The following is a 20,179-nucleotide window of genomic DNA, read 5'->3' on the forward strand; positions in this document are numbered from 1 at the left end:
GCAGTGATCGTGTCAGGAAGAGTGGCAGCTATACCTATGACCACACAGGGATGACTGGAGTTCACTGGCATCGACTGCTTAGCAGCAGTAGACTGGCTAACAGCAGAGACCATGTTCAGCCCACACTGCTGCCCGGCCAGGAACCCAGCCAGCCACCGAGAGCAAGCCGACCACACTGGATTCTTTCCATCTTGCTAGGGACAGAGATTTGTCCTTTGTGGGTTCTGGGGATGCTTTCCCTGCCCCCAGTGTTTCGGCCACACCGCGTCTCTCGTCTCCTCTGTGCACCACACAGTATTGCCTCTTAATAAGGACGCTGCTTTTCATTGAGTAGAAACGGCCTGACCTGGTTTAATCCCATACCGAGGAGCAGCTGATTGCCCAGGAGCAGCTGACCTAATGGAAAGGAGGGATAAGCTGCCAGGTGCTTACTGGGCACTGATGCTTTGAAAGAATGAGGCTCTGTCTGACAGGGCAGAACGGGTGCTCTGAAGGAGATTGTAATATGGCCGACGCATGGGTCTGGGACTCCAGGAGTGGACAGCATAGGGGACCCAGCCTCAAACACAAAGCAAACACCATGGGGGCAGGGCCTAGGGTAGAGCAGAGGGTCAAAGTAATACATCAGTGTCACATTTATGTGTAGAATGCCTTCCCTTCAGCCTTCTGGGGTCCCATCCCCATCCAATAGAAGCTAAACAGTCCCTAAGGGAGGTAGCCCTACCTCATGACTGACAATGTCAACAGTTGTGGAAAGTTATTTAAGTACCTATCTTTAGTGTCCCTGAGACCTAGCTCCCCAACCTGCCCCACCCAGGGGGGTTGTTAGGATTCCCTCTTCTGCTGATGCAACTCTTCAGGCCTCACAGTCACCTCAGAATTGATGACTTTAGGACAAGCTACTAAGACTGACCTTTTCCTGTCGGGATCCGCAGACTTGAAATCTCTTGAGGCCATAGTATTAGCTTCAGCGGGTGTGAAAATCCGGGACTCCATCTCTACTCTGGGTCTCCTAACAGTCCCCTAGTTACCGGTCTCCAGCTCCTTGAGGGGACCTGTGGAGACAAACCTGAAGCTAGAAGAGCATACATAGTCAGGCTTAGGCTGCACACAGCCTGTTCTACTTCACCCAAGTTCCGGAGGTTTGGAGGGAAGAGGGCGTTTTCGCTAGGTGGTTCAATGACCCAGACCGGTTCTCCAGGCACAAGAGACTAGGGGCGGGGCCCAGCTCAGCTCTCTCCCTCGGGTACAAATCCACCTGGAGAACCAGTTTGCACTGGTCCCCAGGACTCCGCAGAGGGCTTCCCCTCCCACCCCCCAGGGAGCTTGGGGGCGTCACCCACACTGGAGGAGGAGGGGAGGAAGAACCAGGGATGCACTAGAGCGATGGGGGACCAGAGTCAGGGCTGAGGTCAGGGCACCCGCGGGATTAGCCTTCCCACACACCACGCCGCCACGCAGCAATTGGGATTTGCGGGAAGGAGCAGATGAGTAGCCATCTGCTGGCCAGCCTGGAGCCAGCGTGGTTGCCTTGGTGCTGCCTCAGGGCAAATGATGGGTCAGCCAAGCCTGGCATACCTCGGACCTGGGCACTTCATGTGGAAGCTAGTGACAGCTGAAACTTCTCTTTTCCCCTTCCTCCTTCCTTTCCCCCTTCTCTTCCTCAGAATCAAGTAGCTTTGGTTATAGACTCTCCTGGTTTTATTTCATGTTCCTCGGTGTCTTGTCTGTATGTCTGTCTGTGTGAGACTGTCAGATCTCCTGGAACTAGAATTACAGACAGTTGTGAGCTGTCATGAGGGCGCTGGGAACTGAACTCAAGACCTGTGGAAGAACAGCCAGTGCTCCTACCCACTGGACCATTCCTCCAGCCCAGCTAGTGTTTTGGTTTGTTTGTTTGCTTGCTTTCTTAAATCAGTTTCTCCAGATAGGGTTTCTCTGGGTAGCCCTCTCTGTCCTGGACTCACTCTGTAAACCAGACTGACTACAAACTCATAGAAATTGGCCTTCCTCTGTATCCGGAGTGCATGTGCCACTACTGCCAGTATTTTGTTTTAAAGTCTAGACTTTTCCCTGCTACTTTCCTTAATCTTGCCAACATTATGGCAAGGCTAGCCTGGTCCTGTGGACTGGGGCCCTCTATGGGCTGGGACCTTGATGGTGGAAATCTTAGCGAACAAATCTTTCTTTTGTTGTTGTTGGGTTTTTTTGTTTTGTTTTGTTTTGTTTTTTACAAGACAGGGTTTCTCTGTGTAACTCACTGTGTAGACCAGGCTGGCCTGGAACTCCCAGAGACCTACCTGCCTCTGCCTCCTGAGTGCTAGGAATCAGGTGTGCACCACCAGCACTCAACTGTTTGCTTTTTGAGACAAGGTCTGTGTGGCTCTGGCTGGCCTGGAACTTATTCTGTAGATCAGACTGGCCTGGAACTCGGAGCTCTGCTTCTGCCTCCTGAGTGCCGGCTACCATTCCAGCAAGTGAGCAAATTTAACAGTCAGCATCTTTAATATGTCAGCAGTCCAATTTTCCCTTCCTACAGCTGCTAACACATCTGGGTAGCACACCCATTCACCCTCGAGCACAGCTTCAACTGGACTCTATGTTGTGCAACTTACTATTTCCTAATCACACTTACTCTGTCCTTGAACACAGTGATTTATGACTGTTTTTCTCTGTTGTGTCCCTTCCAACTTGTGGGTCCCAAGGACAAAACTCGGGTCTTCAGGCTTGGTGGCAAATACTTTACCCACTAACCTTAACCTTCTCACTAGCTCTATTCCGTGGTGAGGTAGGGGATAGGGGTTGGGGGGCAGCAGGTTTTCATGAAGTTCAGGTACTCTCAAACTTAATATGTAAGAGCAAAGATGACCTAGAAATTCTGGTCCTCCTGGCTCCATTTTCCCATGCTGGTATTACAGGCTGTGACCAGTGAGCTCATGGGACTTTTGAGTCTGAAGTCAGTCTGAGCAACATACCTGGACTGTCTCAAGAAACACACACACACACTTTAAAGCAAGAGTGTAGGTGAAGTGCTCTGGTTATGGTCACAATTTCAATGGTCTGACCGTTTTCTGCTCAGAGCCTGAAATCTCCTCAGACCAAACACTGCTGATTATGAAAGAATGAAGCTCAGAAGTGTAAACAGGGTCGTTCTGTCCAGGGGCAGCAGGACTCACAGGTACCCACCTGCAGTTTCAGGACCTGAAGCAGGAAGATCAAAAGGCCAGCCTGGGCTCCTTAGGAGGACCATGTCTCAAACGCGGATCTATCTGAGACACAGGCTGGGCACTGATGGAAAGGCGGGGTCAACCCTGCCTTCTCCGATCACCAGGGGACACCGTAAGTCCCTTGTGAGAGCTGCGGGCTGACAGTTGGATCCTTCCTATTTCCTGTACGTCCCCTGCCTGACCGCTTTTCTCCTGCGTCCCATTCAGTAACGTCTTTCCTGTAGTCACCCAGAACCCAGTCCCTGGCACCATTAACACCCTTTTCCCAGGGAGTGTCACAACCACTACATCCACCAAATCCCAGTCATCCTATCTTTCAAGAACATCCCGGATGCCACCACTATGTCCGAGGCGCAGTGTGACCGCACATTTAGCTTTTACTAAATGGTTTCCCATCTCCTTCTTCCTGTTCTCAGTGTCCTGACACATAGCAGCTGGAATGATCTCGCTAACGCACCTCTTACGGGCTCCTTTGACTTGACTCCCAACCAGGGCCTGCAGGCCCTATGACGCCCCGCCCCACCCCACGTGTTCTGGCTCCACAGCTGTTCTCCTCCTCTTCTGCTTTAGCCACGCCCACACCCTCTTCAGGTTGCTCGAGCACACCGAGCACACCGGGCTGTCTGCACTTGATTGGAACCAACAGAACCTGACACACTTCTCTCTCTCTGATCCTTGCTTCTGTTTCTTCAGGGCTTTACTGGAAAGACATCTTATTGATGACAACTTGCGACTCCCCCACCCCTACCATGCCAACTTCTTTACAACATATTTACCTCCACTTCTTTTTGGTTTAGCATTTGCCAATGTATTTACGAATCTATTTGAATGCATCGTTTCTCTCACCATAATGCAGCCCCGTGGATATAGGGCCTAGCTGTTCTGTTCAGCCCTGTAGGCCCACAGCATCTCTAGGTACATAGGAGTAGCTCATAAATACTAGGTGGAGCAAAGGTAGATGGGGGTGGGGCAGGGTGGGATAGCTGCAGGAGGTTACCTAACTAGAAACTAGCTGTTGGCCTAGATCCTGGACTTTTGTTGTTGTTTTGTTTTGAGACAGGGTTTCTCTGTATAGCCCTGGCTGTCCTGGAACTCACTCTGTAGACCATGCTGGCCTCGAACTCAGAAATCTGCCTGCCTCTGCCTCCCAAGTGCTGGGATTAAAGGCGTGTGCCACCACTACCCGACTGATCTTTAACTTTTTAACTATAAAGCTTTATGCTATATCATCTGCATGCACACTGCCATGCTTCCCACCATGATGATAGACTAAACCTCTGAAACTGTAAGCCAGTGCCAATTAAGTGTTGCCTTGATCACAGTGTCCCTTTACAACAATAAAACCCAAAGACATTCTCAAAAAATGTCTATATGCTGTTTTTTAGAATTCTAGTTTTTATGTGTTTAATTTGGTATTTTCTGTCAGGCTTTGTATTTTCGTATATTTTCATTTAACTCTTGAAATGAGAAATCTGCTACATATTTGTTGCAGGATATTTGACCACACTGTGACCCCTGAAAAAAAAAATCCTGTTTTCTAGTTATGGTGTAGCTCAGCCTTTAGTGCATACCTTTAATCTCCTTGGCTAGAATACAGACTCATCCTTAGTACACACTTTAATCGCAAACACGGAAGGTAAAGTTAGTTTGTAGACAGAAGCACTCATGTTTGAAAGTGATGTCTACTTGTGTGGCAAAGTGATGAGTCACAAAGATTAGACAGTAGAGTGTCCCGATCCTCACAAGAAGAGAGAGCAAAGAGAAGGTATTTCCAGCACAGTACAGAGAGGAAGAGGAAGAAAGCAGTTTTCCTGGGAGAGTTTTACAGAGAAGGAATGAGAAAACAAATTAGACCCAGGTGAAGACGGAGAATGAGAAGGAGCCAGAAGCTTAGGACCAGATTGCTAGAGTTAGTTTGAGGCCAAGCAGAGCAATTCAGGAAAAGTTGAAAGAAGCCAGATTGAATCAGTCAGCTTGGAGGGGAGCTTTTGAGCCAGAACAGCTGAGTTAAATCAGCCAGCAAGAGTTCAGAAAGAACTAGAAAGGATGAGCTTATTCAGTAGCAAGTCCTCAGAATTAAAAACATTCTAGATTTAGATTGTATGGAGGCTAGAATCGTCCAGGACTAGGCCTGTGGTAGCAGACTGAGGCAGTAAGATTGGAGATGATGGTGAATAAAAATTATTTTTACATATATTAAGGATATAGAAGTTTAAAGACCTGGAGACAGGGACTGGAGGTGTAGCCCAGTGATAGAATGCATCTAGGCCCGGTTTTCAATTCTCAGTCCTCCTAAATACAATCAATTAAAAAACAATAAGATAGCTGGGAGTGGTGGTGAATGCCTTTAACCCCAGCACTTGGGAGGCATAGGTAGGCAGATCTCAAGTTCGAGGCTAGCCTGGTCTACAGAGCAGGTTAGGGTTGGGGCATTGTGATGCACACTTTTATTTCTAGCATTTGAGAAAACAGAGGTAAGTTTGAGGCCAGCCTGGTCTACATAGTGAATTCCAGGCTAGCTACGGATACAGAGGCCCTGTCTAAAAGACAAAGGAAAAGAACGGGCTGGTCCAGGGACAGCCCAGCAGTTTAGGGAACTTGTTGGTTTTGCAGAGTGGACTGGGTTTTGATTCCCAGGCCCCACATAACGACTCATAATGAAGTGTAACTCTAGTTCTAAGAGATCCTGTGGTCTCTTCCGACTTGTTTGAACTCGTCATGAAAATGTTGCATGCACATGAATGCAAGCAAAACATCCATGCATCTAATGTGATATCCTCCTAGGCATTTTGAGTGGTTTTTTTAAAAATGATTTATGTTATGTGCATTGGTGTTTTGCCTACATAGGTGTGTAAGAGTGTTGGGTCCCCTGGAACTGGAGTAGCAGTGTGAGCTGTCTTGTGGTTGCTGGGAATTGAACTCAGGTCTTCTGGAAGAGCAGCCAATGCTCTTACCTACTGAGCCACCTCTCCAAACTCTTGGTTTTGTTGGTTTTTTTTTTTTTTAAATAAAATTTTATTTATGTATTATATGTCAGTACACTGTAGCTGTCCTCAGACATCCCAGAAGAGAATGTCAGATCTCATTACAGATGGTTGTAAACCACCATGTGGTTGCTGGGATTTGAACTCAGGACCTTCGGGAGAACAGTCGGTGTTCTTAACCGCTGAGCCATCTCTCCAGCCCCGTTCTGTTTTATTTTGTATGAGAAAATGTCTCTTCACGAAGCCCCGGCTGTCCTCTGCCCTTTCTGTGCTGGGATTAAAGGTGTGTGCCACCATGCCCTGTTAAGATGCGTAGCTGCACCTTGGAGAGTAAAAACTAATGGAAAAGGTGGGAGAAGGGATGAAAACTGAGCAGATGGCGAGGAGCATGTTTAGGCTACTGTGGTGTGTGCGCATGCGTGTTTGGAGGCCCCAGCTGAAGCTGGGAATGCTCTGATTGCTCACCTTACTCACTGAGGCAGGATCTTCCAGCTCCTGCACAACTCGGCCGACAGGGATAGTCAGACTCGCCATTTTCTTGGGGAATTGGTCTGTCTCCCCAATGCTGGAATTATAGCCGAGCCTCATGAACACCTGGCATTTAGACGGTTTGTCGGGATGGGGATGCAGTCTCCTGATGTTTGCACGTAAGCTGCGGTCACTTCACCTCCTCAGTGCCAGGCGCTCAGTTGTACATAGGCTCTCTCCTATTGGCTTCTACTTCAGGCAAAATTAGGAACCCTAGTTCGCTCTCTCAGATACGGTTCTAGATCATGGAGATCATGGTTATGATTCCTTACCATGAAGCTACAACTTCATTTGCTGTGACCTCAGGCAAATCTCTTCACCTACACGAGTGACCCCATCCCGTCACTGAGCGTTGTATGCCTCTTACTGGACCAGGCCTTCCCACACGCCTTCAGCACTCAGCGGGTCTTCAAGGTACTAAAGAATTTGAACTCTCTCTTGTAATAGCAGTACAATGGAATTCTTCCACTTGCACAAAAGTTATGTTTCCAAATTTCTTCCTAAGAGTTTCTTTTGCAATATTCTAATTTTTCCCTAAGAGTTTTTAAAAAATATTTTTAAGTTTTTTATGGCCAGGCAGTGGTGGCACATGCCTTTAACTCCAGCACTTGGGAGGCAGAGGCAGGCGGATTTCTGAGTTCGAAGCCAATCTGGACAGGCAGGGCTACAGAGAAATCCTGTCTCGAAATACAAAAAAACCAAAAAAGAACAACAACAACAAAAAAAAACGGGGGTGGATTATGTGCATATTTTTACCTGCACTTGTCTGTCTATACACCACAATATTTGTGCACAGTACTTGTGGAGGCCAGAAGTTTTTTGGGTCCCCAAACCAGGAGTCCAACTGTTTTGAGTCATGTGGGTGCTGGAAATTGAAAGCACACCTCTGGAAAAACAGCAAGTACTCCTGACTGCTGAGCCATCTTTCTAGCACCTTAAACATTTACTTGGACATTTTTCTAGGACTTTTCATCTATAATCCTTTTAAATTTTATTTACCTCTTTATTTTCTTTCTCTCACACCAGCCTCATTCATGAGATCTCATTCTAGATGGCTGTGAGCTACCATGTGGTTCCTGGGAATTGAACTCAGGACCTCTGAAAGAGCAGTCAGTGCTCTCAACTGCTGAGCCATTTCTCCAGCCCTCATCTATCTTTTCTGTGATTTTAGGAACTATCAACTGGTCACTTTCTTAAACTCCCTGTTCTGTGTGGCAGCAAGCACACCAAACAGGAGTCCCAGCATACAGACGCAGAGGCACTCCGGGTTCTGGTGGTACTTTTATTACTTTTCAGATTTTATTATTTTTTTGGGAGGGGCAGACAACACAGCATGCACATAGAGGTCAGTAGACAACTTTTCGGTCAGTTCTCAAGAGGAGCCTAGTGGTGCATCCCTGTAATCCCAGTGCTTGAGAGGCAGAGGTAGGGAGGGAGATGTGAGTTTGAGGCCAGCCTGGTTTACTGAGTTCCATGACAGGGCTACACAGAGAGATGCTGTTTATAAAAAGCCCAGCCTGGTTTCAAAACTCACTGTTGGCTTTCAATTCCTGATCCTCTTGTCCCCATCCTCCAAATGTTGAAAAGACATCTTACTTCTGCTTGTCTCCTCTCTCCAAACTCCATTGCTTTGTTAGTAAACAGGAACAAATTATCCATTTTATAGGAATATATGAGATACAAGACACATCCTAGTATGCATTATATTTCGACAAGTTCAGCTATTTATGTACATTGGCGGCTAAGTTCACTTACATAGAACTTCTATATAGTACTGTACATGAACAATGAGCAAAGTGCTGAGCAGCCAAAAGCTGTTCTTTCTAAGGTTAAGCTGTTTAAGGAAAGAAAACAAGCAAAAACCACCCAAAACAAAGCACACTAACAGTTTGGTTCCCTAAAACTTAAAGGACCAGGTCCAAGAATCACAGTACACTCCACTTGGAAACAACTGGTCCGGCCTGAGGATGGTGTAAGTCCCAGGTGGTGTAAGTGCTTTGCAAGCTCTGGGTTTTTGGGTTCCAGTGTAAACCCAGTGGGGAAGAAACCAGGTAAGGACCAGTAACCCCAGGAGAAATTATGAACTCAAGACCAATCTGACTACATAGTGAAATCACCTCAAAATGAAGAGAGATGTTCTTTTTTAAAAGAATTACTTTAATCCCAGCACCTGGGAGGCAGAGGCAGGCAGATTTCTGAGCTCGAGGCCAGCCTGGTCTACAGTTCCAGGACAGCCAGGGCTATACAGATAAACTCTGTCTTAGAGATTATTTAAAACCCACGTAACCCAAACTGGCCTTGAATTATGTAGTTTAGGTAACTCCAAACGTCTGGTGTACACTCCTCCTGATTGCCTGAGCGTTGGGATTACTAGGGTGAACCACCAGTGTGGACTGAAACGAAGAATTCTTCCACCATGGCAAGTTCTTTAATGAGCTACATGCCCCGACTTACTTTTTGTTACAGCTATGTGGCCTTAGCTGGCCTGGAACTGAGATCTGCTTCTACCTCCCAAATGCTAGGACACACTACCAATACCTAGCCCAGCAAATTTTAATAAGCACCTATCATTTAGTTTCTAAAAATTAAGAGATTGACAAATGGCCCTCAATGAGGCCCATCTTTTCCCTGCCCAGTTAACATTTCCTGTCCCTCAGTGTTACAACCGACTTCATGTCATTACTGCATGTCACCATGTATTTTACTCTAAACATTCTAATGCTAGTAACTAAGAGGTAAGATCCAATGATTGGGCTTTAATAACTAAAGTTAATAACATTTTAAGATAGCAAGCAGTTTGAATTTACATTTGAATTTACTATTAATTGTTTGACAGTATGGCATAGCATGGCATATGCCCGATTGTACTCTGGTTCGTGTGTTCCTTTTCACACCAACCTCCCTTCTCTTATGCCTCAAGAGATTTTGTCAAATCACTGGATATTAAACTTTATCTGTAAGGTTAATAATAAAGACCAGAAGCAGGTATAGTTTAATGTATTTTAATAGCAAACTTACAGGAACAGCACAGAAGACAGACAACATTAAAAACATGTACTTGCATGTAGGACAACTCAGTTAGAAAAGTATAGTGAATGGATGGAATCTACTGTATGATAAAAATGCTACAAACACCATTTAGTTGCCGTCAATAAGAAATTTACTTATTTTAAAAAAATCCAAATGCTGGCATTGTCCAGAAAATTTTAACAGGTTTATTTATAATTGTTATAAAGTTGAACTGTTGAAATGTGTTCACTGAAACATTTTGCTTGCATTAATGCTTTACATCTTGCATTTATATTAAAAATTCACACACAAATGAACGTGGAGAAACTGCCAATACCTGATTCTGTCCCCTATGTTTCCACTCGCAATCATATACTTAGGTACCTTTGACCCCATGGAAAAAATATCTAACATTCAGAACTACTGATAACAGGAAGAAGAGGAAAAAAAAATTTTTTTGAGAATGAAATGTTTCCCCTCATAGTGGACTCTTAAGCACGCTCTCCGCGTATGCGGCGTGCTAGCTGGATATCTTTTGGCATAATTGTTACACGTTTGGCATGGATAGCACACAGGTTGGTATCTTCAAAAAGGCCAACCAGATAGGCCTCACTTGCCTCCTGCAACAATAAAAGAGAAATAAATAATGGTATTGTTTCCAACAGTCAAAATACACTTACATAGTAAAACCCTTTAAAAAACTTACCAGACACTTCAATTCCCCAAATGTTAATGCTCTCTCTAGTAATCAGCCTCAAAGAAAGAAACCAATTCTATCATTCTCACCCTTACAAGTGGAAGTCTATCCAAACTGATAAGGGGACCTCTTCGCTACTTGCTGGCTGTATGAACCACCCACTGACACCCGTCATGTCATGTGAAGAGGAAAAAGGACCTCCACACCTTACAGCTGCCTAGGTTAAAACACCTAGTGCTTCTTCTGATGGCAGTGGTGTTTTGAGAGCTGAGACTTGCTATGTAGCTCACATGGACCTTCCTGCACCTAAGGAATTCTTCCTGCCTGCAACTCACAAGTGCTGGCCATCATTTACTCCCTGGGACCCACATGATGGAAGCAGAGAGCCAACTCCTGACGTCACACCAGTGCCATTAAATGGCTTCCTTTTTAAAGCTGTTTCTAGGGTTCCTCGAGTAGGAGTTGGGAGTACAAAGTATTGACATCCCCTTTCACCAATGTTTCCCATAATCAAACTCAAATTCTTTTAAATATACCAATAAATGAGGTATAAAGAACATGACCCAATATATAAATTATACACATACAGGGAATGTTTCAAGATCACTAACAAGAGTGCTGGGCACCTCTGTCAACTGCTCACATTTTTTTTTTTTGAGACATGGCCTCCCACTGAAACCAGAGCCTAGCAATTCAGTTAGACTGGACAGGCAGCAAGTTCCAAGGATCTGCCTATCTCTGATGCCCTGGTGCTGGGATTATAGATATTGTCCCTCTTTTTGTGTGTACTGAGGATCTGAATTTAGGTTCTCATGTTTGTATGGTAAGCACTTTAATGAATGAACAGTCTCGACCCAGCTCTGAGGATCTGTCATTGGGATCCGGACCAACCAGGCTAGGCAGGCTGACCATCAAGCCTCTCTTCCCACCTCTCCAGTGTCAGTACTCACAAGCACCAAGGACTATGGACAGCATAGGTGTAAGGGGCTCAACACAGTCTTCATGAATGAGACACACTTATTTGAGCTATTTCCCCAGCCTCTACTCTCCACCCTTATTACCTTACTAATCTGCCTCTTGAAGGCTGGAGAGATAGCTCAGTAAGAGCACCAACTGCTTTTTTCAGAGCTCCCGAGTTCAAATCCCAGCAACCACATATTAGCTCACAACCATCTGCAATGGGATCAAATGTTCTCTTCTGGTGTCTGAAGACAGTTATAGTGCCCTCATATACATAAAATACTTTCATGCAAAAATTACCATTCCCCTATGTCCTTTAACACTGTGACTCCTCTATTTTTAAGTTCTAGCTCAATACTATTCCATAAAGGCATAAACACTACTCCTATGATCTTCATAGTCTAGTTATACTCCAGTTTCCTGGCATTTACTCAGGCCCTCCTATCCAGTTAGCTTTTAATACCTGTCAGTTATTCTGGCAAGAGAGATCTCATTCCACGAATGCTTTGTTCCCATATAGATGTTCTCCAATGCAAACCCCAAATTCCCACATTCCCCTGTAAGTCATTCACTCATATTTTACCTATTCCAAAGATTTACTACTCAGAGACTCTTTTGAGTTTACAAGTGGGTTAAAAAGTCTAGAAAGCAACTAGGCAGTGGTGGCTGTGTGCCTTTCAACCCAGCACCTGGGAGGTAGAGGCAGGCAAATTTGAGTTCAAGGCCAGCCTGGTCTACAGAGTGAGTTCTAGGACAGCCAGGGCTACACAAAACAAAACCAAAAAGACTAGAAAGCTGGTGAGATGGCTCAGAAGGTAGTTGTAGATCCTGACAACCTGAATTGGATTCTTGGAAACCCATATAGTGGAGAATCAAGTCCTTCTGTGTACAATCTAGTATATAATCTACACACACAATTGTAAATATAACAAAAGTGTGCAAGGTACAATGTATAGTATAGTGGCTTGCTCTCACTAGTTTACAATGTAGATGCCTGTGACTCTGCATCAGAATCATGCAAACCTAGAATAGGTGCTTCTGGGAAATGCAGCAAGTGCCATGTTTCTGAGACCACTTGTTTGGTTTTTTTTTAACGATATGAATATTTTTTATTAGATATTTTATTTGCATTTCTTTTGTTTTTCTTTTTTCCAAACTTGTTTAGTGCATTTGCTTTACTGGTTTGTTTTTTGTTTCTGTTTTTTTAAATTTTATTTTAGTTATTTCCTTTAGACCATTTACTTTTAAAGAGTTATGTTCTGGGCAGGTGGTGGTGGCGTACGCCTTTCATCCCAGCACTTGGGAGGCAGAGGCAGGCAGATTTCTGAGTTGGAGGCCAGCCTGGTCTACAGAGTGAGTTCCAGGACAGCCAGGGCTACACAGAGAAAGAAACCCTGTCTCAAAAAACAACAACAACAACAACAACAACAACAACAACAACAAAAGAGTCATGTTATCATAACACACATATATTCTCAGTTCTACTGGCAAATGTTTCTCAGTCCCTTTAACATTAAAATCGTAAAGAGCCCAGAATGGTGGAGCACGCCTTTAATCCTAGCAGGGAATTTGAAGTTCAAGACAAGCTTGGATCTATACAATAAAATCCTGTCTCTAAATAAAGTTTGTTATCTCAAAAATGTAATCTGAGCCAGGCAGTGGTGACACATGCCTTTAATCCCAGCACTTAGGAGGCGGAGGCAGGCCTCCGCCTGTGTCTACAGAGTTTCAGGACAGCCAGGGCTACACAGTGAACCCTGTCTTGAAGAACTGGATAAATAAATGAATAATAAAATGTAATTTTGAAATGGTAGAAGAAAGCATCTTGTAACTCCACTTTATGTCATTTGAGTAGTTTTATGGACTGACTCTGTCTCAAAACTGTTCATCTTTAACCTAAAAACATTTTAGTTCAAGCTCCCTGATATTTAAAGGGCTAATAAACATTGCATTGGTCAATTCCCTATCTCCCTCCCTCTTCTGATTCCCTACAACCTCCCTAGCCTTAGGTGTGAGCCTTCATACATGACACACATTCTGTAAACTTTAACCTAACAGGACACTGTGCCAGGACTGATGGCACAGGTCAGCAATCCAAAGCAGCTACTCAAGGAAGTCAGAGGCAAGAGAACTGCTTGTTCAGGACAAGATCTGCCTAAACTAAGTGAAACCCTGCCTCATGGTGATATAGGTCTCATCCCTGTGCTCAAGAGGCAAAGGCAAATCTGTGTTTAGGCCAGCCTAGTCTACAAGTTCAAGAGCAGGTAGACTACATAGAAAGACCCTATCTCACAAAAGACAAAGCCAACCGTATTCCAGGGGGAGGCCCTGGAGCCAAGCTCCATTTACAACTCCTTAACAGAAGTTCATTGTTTTAAGTGTCCCACCTCCTTTACTGTTATCTGTTGCTGTGTAAGTTATAAGTCATTTTTTATATTAAAGTTTAAGAAAAAGACCTTAGTAACATACAGAATTTGAAATCATGCTGTTTTAGGGTTCCTGGAATATGGGTGGGTGACAAGCAGATTTTAACATTTAAACTATGTACTTAAAAAAGATTAATTTATATTGAATGTTCTATTAGCTTTTCTTCCCACCCTTTGTCCCCCAGAATAAGGCTGCGATTTTTAAGTATTTATTAATTTCAATATAATTGATGCCTAGGCCACACACTTTGGCTCCCCCACCCCACCCCGACTTGCTCCCAACTTATATAACACGTTTACTCTAGCAATGTCTGCCGCATGGCTGGCTTCTCAATTTCATCTGCCTGACTACAGTTTGGACAAATCTTTCCGCCTTACTTTCCCCAGAATTCCTTTCTCCCTCTGACGGATATCCCTCCTTCTAACCTGGCCTCAGCTAATTGGCCATCAATCAGTTTTAATTCTACACAGTGCACAAGACTTTCCCTATAGCATGCACATGCAGGTACATGTGCTTGCCTATAAGTATATCACATCCATGCAGTCATGCGAGTGTATTCCCAGGGGGATGACAGATGACATAGTCTGTCGCTGGAGCTGTCCGGTGTGGACAGAAATTAAAGCAGGAAGAACAGGCTTTTAACGATGTAGGCATCTCTCCAGTTCCTATAATTTTGTTTTGTGACAAGGTTTTCCTGTGTATCCCTGGCTATCCTGAAATTACACTGGCTTAACAAATGCTGGGATTAAAGGCATGAACCACTGCCACACCAGTCTGTCGAGAAAAGACAAGATCACAATATGTGTTCAAGGTTAATCTTGAACTAGCTGTATAGTGCAAACTGGTGTTGACTAATACTCTCCTGCCACTATTCATTTGAATACTGGCACTACAGATTAGCATGCCCTATCATGTCCAATTTAAATTGTGTAATTCTAAAGCCAAAAATAGAACACCTTGTTTTTAAGAGGTTTACTGTGTAGCCCTGGCTAGCTTTGAACTTACATCAACACCCCTGCCTCAGGCTCACATGTGATGGAATTATAAGTTTTGAATCATCACGACAGATTAAAAGGCACTATTTAGAATCCTACCCCATCTGCTTCATACCCTTTTTCCACAAGCAAATGCCTCTGGTCCTAGGGACTTGTACATGCAGTAAGAACAGCACCACTAGGCAGCCCCTCCAACACTTACAGAGCTATAACCTTACAACCAACTAACCTGTATTTTCACAAACTAATACAAGACAGACCACTGCATTTTTTCGTTTTTACAAAAGGATCTCACTACTTCCATGTAGTCCTGGCTGGTCTGAAATCAGAGACCCACTGGCCTCTACCTCCCTGTGAGTGGGATTAAAGACACCCACTATGCCCTCCAGACTGTTCTTCCCTGAGCTGTGGGTGCAGGGGAGTTAAAGCCTACAGAGGGCGTTCCAGGACGGCCAGAGCTACAGACCCTGCCTTGGAGGAAGGGAGCGCGCTTGCCTAATGTGCACACGGCTCAGGATTCCCACCAAAGCAGTATATAATGCAGACACAGGGTTTGCCTGTAACCCCAGGCTTCAGGGGCACCGGGCAAGGGGCATCAGGAGTACAGCACCACCCTTAACTACACAGCTGGCTTGGGAGCCTAAACCTAAATAAACCCACTGATTCAAAAATAAATAAATAAATAAATAAATAAATAAATAAATAAATAAATTCATATTTTACTTAAAACCACGCTTACTGGAGATTATGTAACTAAATAATAGTAACAAGGAAGGTTTACACATGAATAACTTTATGTTTTCCAGCCAAAATTTATCATTGCATGTAAGGTAAAAAAGAAACAGAAAAATAAAACTCTATAAAGGAACAGTATGGGAAGAATTTGATAGTTAAAATTTCAACCCATGTATATTTAATAGATGCCTATTCTTGAATCCACCAATCAAATGAAGTTTAGCCTAACCATAGAAACAGCTCGACCAATCACAGAGTAGAATCCACCTATCAAATCTTTCTCAAATATAATAGCAAAAGCTAAGCACAGCGACAGTGATTTCTAAAATCCTCCAATGATGATGTGCAGTGCTGCCCAGCAACCCGCATTCTTCTCACCCTGCCTCTGCTGGTGCTGTGCCTGCATGTCCTGCATGTGTCTGTATCTGTGTGCAGGGGTCGGATCCTCTGGAACTGGAGTTACAGTGGGTTGCTGAGATGAGCCCTGCACCTCTGGAAGAGCGGCAAGCTCTTAACCACCGAGCCATCGCTGCAGCCCCGTCTTTTCATACTTGAGACACAAACATGCATCAAGTCTTTTTGTGTCTATTGCAATTTTAATATTGTTAGGTTTAGTGTTGCCACATAATCACTCCAAATCGCTGCTCACAGCACTAGAACTCAGACTGCTTCCTACTGAGTGTGAACTCCACAGTCCCCTTTAGCAAGCTCCATGCTTGGTCCTTTCCGCTCCCTTCTCCCCTGGGGGCAGTCAGTCCCAGCACCACCACTGGGTGTCCCCTTGAACACTGCCTATTCTAAGAACTAAAGGACATCCTCACTTGCTTCTTAAGGACCAGGACGTTTCTCCATCAGTTGTTTAAAAAGACCAAGAATGGACTTCTAGCTCTCTAGCCTAAAGTCTTAACACCCATAACCCAAGCTAGCTTTAGGCGTAGCTTTCAATACGAGGTTAGGAATTCTAAATGGTAATAACTGCATTAAGCTTTTGAATCAATTAGGATTTTGGTTTTTATGCATGACCTTGAATCTCCCAAGGGTTGAGCTTAAAGGTGTGCATCACCTCTGCCCAGCCGCTCTGAACCCCTTAACTTTTAAATTTCAACAGGAGTAAATTAATCACCCTACAGGTCTGTACTGACAGTTACATGAAAACAAGACCTGTAACTGTTCTTGGTACACAAAAGGAACAAACAAGAGAGGGTCTTCCTCACCATCCGCTTACCTGCAAAGCACCGATAGCTGCACTCTGGAAGCGCAGATCTGTTTTGAAGTCCTGAGCAATTTCTCGCACCAGACGCTGAAAGGGGAGCTTGCGAATCAGAAGTTCGGTAGACTTCTGATAGCGCCTGATTTCACGGAGTGCCACAGTGCCAGGCCTAAACAGGTAACATTTAAGAAATTCAGTAATTTTTCAAAAAAGACCACTCAACTCTTCTTCAACACCAAATTTCACACATCAGTTTTATGACCTGAATATTCAATCCTGTTAAGGAAAGGATCACCTTTAAAATCAAAAAGCATAAGGCAGTTTATCAAAGCCATACTTCATGCAAACATAACTCATCATCCATGCTATGAATTGAGAGGTTGAGCTGGATGTGGTATTTTAGGCTTGTACCAGAGCTCAGGGTGCAGGGGCAGAATGTGTGACAGGAGTCTGCCTCATCTACACACAAAGTCCCAGGCCTTTTAAATATACAGACTTGGGAATCCATTAGCCACGGGGCTTGCTCTTCTGAGGTTAGCAGCACCACTTTCCTTTGCCCTGTCTCGGACTTACACAATTCAGCGGCTCACTCAGTGTGTGTTCTATCTCCCAGCATTCTAGCACCAGCCACGAATTTGAAAACCTGTCTGCAGTTTTGTCCATAAGAAAAAAAAAAGCCCCCTCCCCCGCAGGGTTTCTATGTAATAGGCTTGGGTGGCCTCAAATTCAGAGTTCTGCCTGCCTCAGTGCTCCAATTAAATGCCCCACCACTGCCCACACCCCCAAAGTTATTTCCTACAGAATTGTTTTCCCTCTAATTTTGACTTATTTCTTCTACTCTGAGCTTTTCACTGTAAATTCTATGTAAATGTGGGCAACTTGTGCCCCCTAATGGCCGATGTCCTTAACAACACCGGTTATATCTAAATTAAATGAGGTAATAAAGGAGGGGGAAAAACCCACCAAGTAAATATGATCAATGGGAACTTTAGTGGTCTCCCTACCATAGCTTATTACTTTACCACAAATGAGGAGCTACCTAAAAAAAGTGTGTATGACTTTACTATTAAAAAAATAGGCTACTTAAAACATTAACTGCCCTATTACTAGTTGAATGCTATGTCTTTCTAGACTTTTAGATCAGTTTACAGCTTCAGAATTAAGGGTTATGGACCAAACTGAATACTAAGATGCATGTGTTCACAAACGGAACATATGCATATATATATATATATATATTCAAGCAGTAGTAATCATTCCAAAGAGAGAACCATCTTTTTCCCATAGCAAAAAGTATGACTATCTTCCTGTTAAATTACATGGACATACTACTTAGACACTGTCCCATTCCTTTTATAAATACCTGTAACGATGAGGTTTCTTCACCCCTCCAGTAGAGGGCGCACTCTTGCGAGCGGCTTTTGTAGCCAGTTGTTTCCTGGGTGCTTTACCACCGGTGGATTTGCGGGCAGTCTGCTTTGTACGAGCCATGGTATGGGCACCTCCTTACTTACCTATCAGTGTTAAAACAAAAGCCATCGTATTAAACTAAAACATATACATTATTCCTGACAGAAACCCCCCAACCTGGAAAATAATTATGGGGAATTGGGGGGGGGGGCTGTTATATAATTAGTTTGGAAGGGCGCGGATTACATCTATTACCCAAATGATTTAAAACAAACTAGAAATTTGTCAGCATTAATACTCTATAAAGCTAATTCGAAGCGATAAACGGCCGAAACCAGAAAGACGCCCCCCCAAAAGCTTTTGATCCAATTCCTTTAATTAAAGTAGAAATTAGAAACGTCTGCAAACATTCGATCACAAACAAGTCAAATGAACGAAGCCACAAACACAGAAGGTCGAGTTAAATTACTGCCAAAAAAAAATTAGAAAAAAAGGTTTCAGCGCCCCCCCCCGCCCGGTTCGCGTCCCCCCTCGCGCTTGGCAGTTGGATTGCTGTAAATATCTAAAAACATTCTTGAGGTTTGTTTCTTTATAGTTATGTTGACAAAAAGGCGTCTCGAAAGACAAGAACAACAGCCATCGCCAATGAGCATTCCACAAAGCCCGTCCCCCTCCCGGGCTTCGCTATGGAAGCCGACTGCCCCGCACCCAGGCTTAATTAGCGCTCGACCGGCCGCCTGGCCCACCCAGCACCACATAAACTTTTGGTTCTGCCTCCCCTGAGTCCCGAGGTTCGGGGTACCCGACCTGCCCATCTCAGCCCCCGCACCCGGAGCTGGCAGCGAGCGACTCGGCTCTCCGAGACTAGCACAAAATGGAAACAATTGGAAAACGTATCCGATTCCCTTCCAGAGAGACAAACAGCAAATCGTTCGAAAATACCCCATCCCCTGCCACGTGCCGCTCTCCAAAAATGCAAAAGTTCTTTTTTTGTTTTCTGCATTTCATATGCATCAAGTTTCTTTTTCTCCAAAAAAGGCAAAAAAATGTTCTTAGGTTTTTTTTTTCCTTCCATTTTAAAATGGGGAAGAGAGAAACGGGGGGAAAAATATGGTCGGTGACCAGGGAAGAGAGACAAGATGGTGAAGCTCAGGCACAACTGTGGGGAGGCAGCAAAAAGCGAGTTAGCCTGGGGTGGAAAGCGGCGGCGATTTTACCCCCTTTGCGCCCGAAAAACTGGGGCCTGGGACCCGGAGGCGGCAGTTAAGAGGCTCGCGCGGGACATGGTGAAGGTCTGGGGTCCCGGGAAGGGGCAGCGGGAGGGATTTCACCGAAGAAAGAGGAGTCCGCGGCGCCGGAGGGAGCCGGGCTCGACGCCGCGGCGGTGCCACTGCTGGGCTGAGACGGAGAGACGGGGGAGCCGCCGCCACCCGCGGCAGGCAAACTCGCTCCCCATCTCCATTTCTGCGCCAAAAAGTTTGCGGGTCGAGCCCGGGGGGCTGTGGGTGCCTCCGTGGGCCGCTACGAGGCCGACGGCGAGCGGGGCCCGGCTCCGGGAAAGCGGGCAGACGGAGAAACTTACCCCCCTTCTCCTTCGGCTGGAGCTCGGCAAGCGAGAGGCGGCGCTGGCGTTAGAAAGCGGCGGCGGCGCGGCGAAGGCTGCGAACACAATTGAAAGATGGCTGACACCGAGGCTTTTCCCCTACACACGCCGCCCCGCCCCGCGCTGCGCGCCAGCCAATCACACACAATGGAGGGAAGGCTCGGTCCCGCCCCGGGCCCCCGCGCGCCCCGCCCCGCCCCTCCCCCCGCGCGCTCGTTCGCTGGCGCGCGCTCGCTCCTCCCCCACGCGGCCGCCCGCCCATTCCTCCCGCCGCCTCTCGCGCTGTGTACAAACACAAAAGACACGCCGAGGGGCCGCGGGGCCCGCAGAGATGCCGTCCGCCCTAATCTGTCCCCAGCTCGCACTCCCTCCCCGCCGGGTGCAGGCGTCACAG

At 45.4% G+C, this 20,179-nt stretch overlaps 1 protein-coding gene across 1 annotated transcript; it reads right to left on the minus strand.

Annotated features, from left to right (window-relative positions):
* Window positions 1-9,725: 9,725 nt before the first annotated feature.
* Window positions 9,726-19,881, minus strand: LOC127697415 (histone H3.3A). Its single transcript, XM_052200552.1, has 4 exons — window positions 19,765-19,881; window positions 18,136-18,286; window positions 16,788-16,941; window positions 9,726-10,368 (listed from the first exon to the last, which is right to left on the minus strand). The coding sequence occupies exons 2-4, from the start codon at window positions 18,261-18,263 to the stop codon at window positions 10,240-10,242; spliced, it is 411 nt and encodes a 136-aa protein (XP_052056512.1). The 5' UTR covers window positions 18,264-18,286; window positions 19,765-19,881; the 3' UTR covers window positions 9,726-10,239.
* Between the last annotated feature and the right edge of the window lie 298 nt (window positions 19,882-20,179).

The sequence above is a fragment of the Apodemus sylvaticus genome, chromosome 12 (assembly GCF_947179515.1).
Source record: "Apodemus sylvaticus chromosome 12, mApoSyl1.1, whole genome shotgun sequence".
Taxonomy (NCBI): Eukaryota; Metazoa; Chordata; class Mammalia; order Rodentia; family Muridae; genus Apodemus; species Apodemus sylvaticus.

Bases quoted from the DNA above. Each gene is read 5' to 3' on its own strand.
- LOC127697415 (XM_052200552.1), bottom strand. From the start codon at position 18,263: ATGGCTCGTACAAAGCAGACTGCCCGCAAATCCACCGGTGGTAAAGCA. The intron at 16,942-18,135 runs GTATTTATAAAA...TTACCTGTTTAG, and splicing joins AAGAAACCTCATCGTTACAG to GCCTGGCACTGTGGCACTCC. The intron at 10,369-16,787 runs GTAAGCGGATGG...TTATTGTTGCAG, and splicing joins CAGCTATCGGTGCTTTGCAG to GAGGCAAGTGAGGCCTATCT.